General features: G+C 47.2%; 1 protein-coding gene across 1 annotated transcript; it reads left to right on the top strand.

Moving 5' to 3' along the window:
* The first annotated feature begins 2,956 nt into the window (after positions 1-2,956).
* On the top strand, positions 2,957-4,136 carry LOC132666634 (beta-defensin 121-like). Its single transcript, XM_060614649.2, has 2 exons — positions 2,957-3,014; positions 3,934-4,136. The coding sequence occupies exons 1-2, from the start codon at positions 2,957-2,959 to the stop codon at positions 4,089-4,091; spliced, it is 216 nt and encodes a 71-aa protein (XP_060470632.2). The 3' UTR covers positions 4,092-4,136.
* Positions 4,137-7,579: the final 3,443 nt, after the last annotated feature.

Raw genomic sequence — 7,579 nt, 5'->3', positions numbered from 1 at the left:
ATTATATGGACATACTGCCTTTTATTTCTTTGCTACTTGATGGATATTTCGGTTGTTTCTACTCGTGAATAAATAAAACCGCTATGAAAATGTGTCGCACACTATTTGGTGTAGACATAGCCCTTTCTTTATCTTGGATAAATATGTAGGAATGAAATCACCGGATTGTATGGTAAGTGTGTGTCTAAATGTTTAAGAAACCATCACACTAAAAACAAAACAAAACAAACACCCCATCAAACTCTTTTCCAAAGTGGCAATGCAGTTATAGTGAGCACTGGTTTTCAACACTCATCCATATTTATTTGTGCACACCAAACTCTCCAGCATATGATATCCCCACGCATATTCCTTTTGGAAAAGGAGGATTTCTTTGGAACATGTACCCGGGATTGGGATTTCTGGGTCACAACAAATGCCTACACTTAATTGGACTAAGTGTCATTAGATTCCTCCCCAGAATGACTGTTTCCATCTCAAGAGTAGGAGCCAGCTTTTTAGAATTTTGGGATTCTGTTTACAAAGAGCACAAAATTACAAATTCAAAACCAGGTCCCAAAGTGAATATGGATTTAAAGTTTTTTAAATGTTTATTTACTTTTGAGAAAGAGAGAGAGAGCGCAAGTAGGGGAGGGGCAGAGAGAGAGGGAGACACAGAATCCAAAGCAGGCTCCAGGCTCTGAGTTGTCAGCCCAGAGCCCCACGCAGGACTTGAACGCACAGACTGCAAGATCATGACCTGAGCCGAAGTCGGACACTTAATTGACTGCAACACCCAGGCGCCCCTGACTGTGTATTTAGAATTAGCTACAAAATTACAATAGATTACTGGGATCTTTTAAGATAATCAGCCTGAAATGCTTATTTATTGACATTTCCTAATTGCAACCTTGTTTCCCCTCCTTAGCTAGAACATTCTAGAATTCTCAGCACTCACAAGGGTCCAAGCTAGTGAGGGGCCCTGAACCTTTGAGATTCATAGTCATTCAGCCTCTGATCCACACCCCACCAGCAGTACGTGAATATTCCTCTATTCTCATTTCCCTGTCATTATTTGGCGTTATTTAGCTTTCTAACATTTGCCAGTCTGGATCCAGCCTGCTGCCTGATTTTGTATGACCCGTGAGCTAAGATTGGGTTTTACGTTTTTGAACAGTTGAAAAAAAAATAAAAAAGATAGTATTTAGTGACGTGTGAAAATTATATGAAATTCACATGTCAGTGCCTGTAAATAAAGCTTGCTTGGAACACAGCCACACCCATTTGTTTACACACTGTGGTCGCTTGTTGTGCTACGAAGGCAGAGTTGAGTAGTTGCAACAGAGACTGCATGGCCCGAGAACCCGGAAATATTTACTATCTGGGCCTTTACAGAAAAGGTCTGATGGCCCCTTGTCTAGAGCATTCGTTTTTCTTGGAGACAGCTGTCTTATTCCGTATCAGAAAGGAGACATGCCTCCTGTTCGTGTGCCCTTGTGTCTGCCCATTTTGAAATGACAGACTTTTCCATCACTGTGCTAAAAAGCATTCGATTTGGCTGTTTTCTGATCTGTCTGCCGGCTTTATGTATCTCTAAGCCATTACTGTCTTCTCCCACTCCCAAACTCAGGGTCTTAACATGGCGTTCTTGATCATGGCTCACGAGTCAGCGGGGAAGCTGGACTTTGGCTGGGTTGCTCTGCTTGGGGTTGGAGTAGCAGGCACAGCTTAATTTCTCACTGCAGCTCCGTGGGCAAGCCGGGGTGGCTCTGCTCCGTGCATGTCTCATTGTCTTTGGACCACTGGGGCGCGTGCTTCTCACGGTGATGGCCGAGGCGCTAAAGGGCAGTAAAAACGGTCATCGCCTCTTAAAGTCTGGGCTCAAAACTGGCACGCTGTCACTCCTGGCCATGTGCCATTGGCTAAAAAGCGAGTCTCACAGCCCAGACAAAAGTGAAGGGACAGGGAAGTGCATTCCTCCCGGGATGAGACCTTCGAAATGGATTCAGATAGGGGTGTAAAATTGGGGTCAGTAACGCAGTCTACCATAGATTATAGGAAACACTGCGATGGGAGAAAGTGGCCTTTCCTTTGCCACCTAGGAGGATGCCACTTGTTCTCAAACACACGCTGTTAAAAGTCAGGGCTGTGGCCTTCCTCCTCATCCCACTCCACAAAGCCTGACATTTTAGTTTCCAGTAGTGATGGCCATGTGTTTCCCTCTGCTTCTGTCCTTCCTTTACTTTTAATATTTATTGTTGAGAGAGAGAGAGAGAGACAGAACATGAATGGGGGAGGTGGAGGTGGGGGGAGAGAGAGAGAGAGAGAGAGAGAGAGAGAGAGAGAGAGGGAAAATCTGAAGCAGGCTCCAGGCTCCGAGCTGTCAGCGCAGAGGCCGACTCGGGGCTTGAACTCACGAATCGAGAGGTCATGACCTGAGCCAAAGTCGGACGCTTAACCGACTGAGCCACCCAGGCGCCCCATGCCTTTCCTTTACCATTAAAACGAATCCCCAACATATGAGACATCCTAAGATGTTCTTATTGCTGGAGAGAACCCAAGGGACACAGAAGTATCACTCCTTTTCGGTCTCCCTGCCCTTTCTTTTCTTTTACCAGAACTGAATGACTAGCGAAAACATTTTTTCCCCTTCTTGGCTCCCCAGTTATATTGCAAACCTCCTCAAAGGTAAGGCTGTGTCTTCTCTTTGTTAACGTCTCTTCCCCCTGTCCCAGCCTCCCCTGGAGGTTTAGACAAGGGTGGGGTATCCGGTGGCCATTCAACCAGTGTGGTTGATGACTTGTCTGCTTGTCTAATCTTAAGGGACTGTTCCCTTTCTGGTTCACTGATCATGGCTCTGCCATGCTCCTCGGGGCAATAAATACCCGTCTGGACTGCCCAGAATGCAGACCTCTGCGTGTCTTGCCAGCCCAGAAGCCTCTAAGCCTCCTAATCTCCCCCTGAGCCCTCAGCGTTCATGAAGCGTATTCTCCTGGTTTTGACTGTTAGCCTGCTCCTGGCCCAGGTTACCCAAGGTAAATAGGATCTCTCCCAAGCGGGAGTGGGTCATGTTCAGGGAATTCTGGGGGCTCTAACAGCCTGGACTAGGAGAATGGCAGCCTCCTTGGAGGCCTCTGGGTGATCTCTGTAGCCAGGGGAAAATTTGAGTTCTCTCGTACCAGCTGATCTTTCCAGTGTTATTATTTGACTACTCTGATCTTCTCTGGTGTGCTTTGGAGAAGTGGAACATGATGATCTGGGCAGAGGGTACATGGAGGAGAGAGATTCGGGTGTGGAATATGGAGGAAATGGGCACTTTTCTAAGAACATCGGGGGGATTTGAATTTCGAGCTATTGTTGCCTCCATGAAAATGGTTCCTGAATTTCTGATTGAGGATTCTGATACCGTTCTCAGGCAATTTTAATTTATCTGGGCCACTCTAGGCTGTGGGTCCCCCAGAGCAGCTAATTATCTAGGCTGGTTAAGACGCACAAAAAGGCCCAGGATGTTGTGGAGGAGGGAGTGTTACATTCTTGGGAGTTTTGCAGATGCCCTAGAAAACTTGCAGATGTCTAGATGGGTGTATTTCAGACTCCTGTCCTGTTTCATTGATAGGGTCAGAGAGGGGACTGAGGGCAAAGGGAAAAAGTAACTGATACTGGGTACCTGGTTACATTGTATTATGAGGGAGACAAAACCTAGTGTGGGGCGGGGGAAGGCTCCTGCCTCCCCCAAAGGAGTTGGCCAGGGAGGGGAAGCTGCCTCCTGGGGAGGACTTCCGGGTTGTGACGGATGACACAAATGGGAGAAGAAAGGAAAATGGCCAATACTCCTCCCCGCACATCTCCTTATTTCCTTACTACTGTCTTCTCTGCTGGGGTGCCTTCCCCCTTGCCCAGCCCTCTGCTTTATTTCAGGACTGACCCCGTCCTCTCCTTCCCTTTTAATTTCAGCCAGGCACTGCTGGAAAAAGTTAGGAAGGTGCAGAACAACGTGTAAAGACAGCGAAGTATTCTACCTGTTATGCAATGATGAGACTAAGTGTTGTGTCAACCCCAAGCATGTACCTGTCAAAACTAGATCCTTGAAGCCAACCGGAAGCCTGGAGTAACTTCTGCAGTCTGGCCCATCTCGCCAGACTTTGAGCCCAACGTCATCGGAGCCCACAGCTCTACTAAATCATTCTCGACTGTCCCATTTGTGTCTGGTAGGTCCGCCTCATTGAACTTACAAATCAAGAACAAAGGGAGGTGTGCGTGCAGGTGAGACAGAACAGGGAAGACCAGTAGGTTAGTCTGTTTGGCACCTAGCGCCTAGCCTGCTGGCCCACAGTTCATCCCAGATGATGCAGATAAGGAGTGTTCATTCTACCCATTTGACTCCTGTTTTCTAGAGTCAGCACTGCCAGGAGAATTTTCTATAATGATGGAAACATCCCAGCTCTGCGGTGTCCAATATGGTAGCTACTAGCCACGTGTGGCTATTGACCATTTGAGATGTGGCGAGTGAGTGGCTGGAGGCGCCTGTTGCATCCTTGTTTGTAATGCAAAAGGAAAGCCCCAGAACATTCTAAATGCCCATTAGCCCGGAAACGAAGTATGCATACCGATGACCACTACGTATCACTTAAAAAGGAGGATGTCAGTCTACCTAACGCTGCAAGACATATTGTGGAGTGAAAAAAAGAAAGACGTCCCCTGAAATAGAAACCCAAACATCAACCAATGCTATGTTTTCTAAAGGTACGTGAGTACGTATAAAGTCAACGCGGTGGGGGGGTGGGGTGGGGAGGTGGGGGTGGGGGGGAGGGGGACAGTAATGCAAACAGAGAGCATTTGATTTTTAAATCATTCCACAAGTACGTATTACGTGATTTGTTATTTATATCCTCCCCCCCACCCCCCACAATCAGTAAGCTCGATGAGGACATGAAAAAAAAATGTGGCTAGTGTAACTGGGGAACTGAATACTGAATCCAATCTAATCTATATAGCTAAATGTGGGTAGTGGTTATCGTGCTGGACAGTGTAGCTTTAGAGTCGAGATACAGGCTACGGCAGGTTTGGGGGCCGAATCTCGGGGTGTTTCAGGGTAAGTCGAGGAGGCAGGCAAGAATCTGTGATGAACATGAGAACCCATTCTTTAAATTTTTTTTTTTAACGTTTATTTATTTTTGAGACAGAGGGAGACAGAGCATGAACGGGGGAGGGGCAGAGAGAGAGGGAGACACAGAATCAGAAGCAGGCTCCGGGCTCCGAGCCATCAGCCCAGAGCCCGACGCGGGGTTCGAACTCGACGCGGGGTTCGAATCGCGGACCGCGAGATCGTGACCTGAGCCGAAGTCGGACGCTCAACCAACTGAGCCACCCAGGCGCCCCATGAGAACCCATTCTTAGCCCGCTGCTTCGTTTTCTCTACTTTCAGCCCAAAAGGCTGTGTCTGCTCTCCCCTGATGCCACCCCCAGTTCTACCCCGTTAGGGAGTCCTGGATTGTGTCTCATAGTTTTCTTCCACCTGCAGAGAGCAGGTATCAGGCCCCACATGGGTTCCCACTTCATCTTTTTCCTTTCCTCCCAGTGGGGGCCACATGATCTTGAACTGTGGGCTAGTCTTTTTCTAAGACTGATCCCGAACTGAGACAGTGGGGATTTTCCCATTACCAGCCCCATGATTTGGGTCATGGTCTCAAGTGTTCCCAGCCCTTGCTACTTATCTGATTAATCAAAAAGGATTTGATTCTTTATTCTGACTTGGGAAGCTCTGTTCAGCATCACCTACTTACCATTCAGTCCCTTCATACACTAAAATTGGCCTCAGCCTTATGGCTTGACTCAGTCATCCCCAGCACACCTTTTTTTTTTCATGAAAACCTCCAGCCTCAGTGTCTAAGTATCACCAGACGTGTCAAACAGTTTGGAACACTGGATTCAGGATCCGAAGATCTGGGTTCAAGTCCTTGAGTCACATATCTGCTGCATGACGCTGGGCAGGCCATTTAACCCTCTCTGTTTTATTTTCTCATCTCTAAAGTGAAGATCCATCCCACCCAAGGCACAGGGGTGTCATTAGATTAAATGAAATCACAGGTAGGAAGCACCCAGGACAGAATCTAGCACACGTTCGATTCCCAGGAAGACTTGGGATGCCCTCCCACTCTTTGGAATGAGCACTGGGTGTCATATGTAAGAGATGAATCACTGGGTTCTACTCCTGAGGCCAAGAGTACACTGTATGTTAACTAACTTGAATTAAAAAATAAAAAAGACAGGATGCCCTCCTGTTCACTTCTCATGACAGGTCTGCCATCATCGCCCCTTGGTTCTTTGGAGGGGGAGGGGCCCTGTAAGTCAAGCATATATCTCATTAAGTCAAAATTGTTCAACTAATATTGATTGAATACTCGATTAGTGTTCAATCTGTTTTCAGGGCTACGCCCTCGGCTCAGTCCCTCCTTGGCATCCTCCCTCTTTCTCCCACCCCAGACCTCCTACCTTGAGTTTTGCCACTGATCTTTTCATCTCTCTGCCATGTCCGATTGTCCCACATCCTGGCGCCCAATGTCACAAGGGTTCTTTATGGAATACAGCAACGTTCCTCAACATATTTGATGATGACGCACCTTAAATTTGTCACTGGATGTAATGGCTTGAGTTCATCAGGGACCGACTTAAGCAGAAAGGACATTTCTTGTCAGGATGCCATGTAGCTCATAGAACTGATTAGAAGTCCCGACAATTGAACTGGGCTTGGAAGGACCAAGGGACAGTGGGCAGCAGAAATAATCTTCCAGGATCTTACCAGAAGCATAGCCGTCCTGGCACTGGACATCTGGAGCCTTGCCTGGACTTCTCCTACAGTGGCTTCAGACCTGCCAGGGCCACGACTAGGGGGAGGAGGGGGAGGTGCCTAAGGTGCAACCCGTCAGGGGCCCTCAGTCTCAGGGTCATATGAGTGCCTCCTGGGCACCTCCCTCACCTCCCCCTAGTCCTGGCCTTGCCACCTGGATTCTGCACCCACCACACCTGTACTTATATTTGCTCAGAGTGTGTGTTCATAATAGACTGTCAGCCCCATGAAGACCGCGGCTGATTTATTTTCTGTATCTCAGAGCAGAATCTAGCACAAATCGAGTATTCAAGCAATATTAGTTGAACAGTTTTGACTTAATGAGATCTCTGTTTGGCTTAAAATAGCGGGAATGGTACACGAGCACTTCCTCTTTAGGGCATAGCTTCACCTTGGAATAGTATCAATGTTTGATACTCAATAACCACGGAATATTACTAGAGATACGTATTGAGATTATAAGATGAGACACTTAGCAGGGGTGGCTACAGTTACATCACCCATCGCTGTGATGGTCATTGGTGGATGCTTCCATTATGGCCGAGCAAACTGAAATATACACTTGCGTGAGTCAGGCGGTGTCTTCTCTGAATGTCTGGAGGCCTTGTGGACGTCATGCTTTGCCTTAAAAGCAAAATCATTACATATTAATGAGATCAGTTATACAAATGTACTTAATATTTTTGGAGCAGACATTGTGGCAGGGTGATATATTAAGAATTCAATGTAGCAATTGCCTGATAATTTTTTTTT

This window comes from Panthera onca, chromosome A3 (assembly GCF_046562875.1).
Source record: "Panthera onca isolate mPanOnc1 chromosome A3, mPanOnc1 haplotype 2, whole genome shotgun sequence".
Lineage (NCBI taxonomy): Eukaryota > Metazoa > Chordata > Mammalia > Carnivora > Felidae > Panthera > Panthera onca.
Note: the sequence above shows the minus strand (reverse complement) of the source record. Positions and strands in the feature narration are given on the sequence as shown.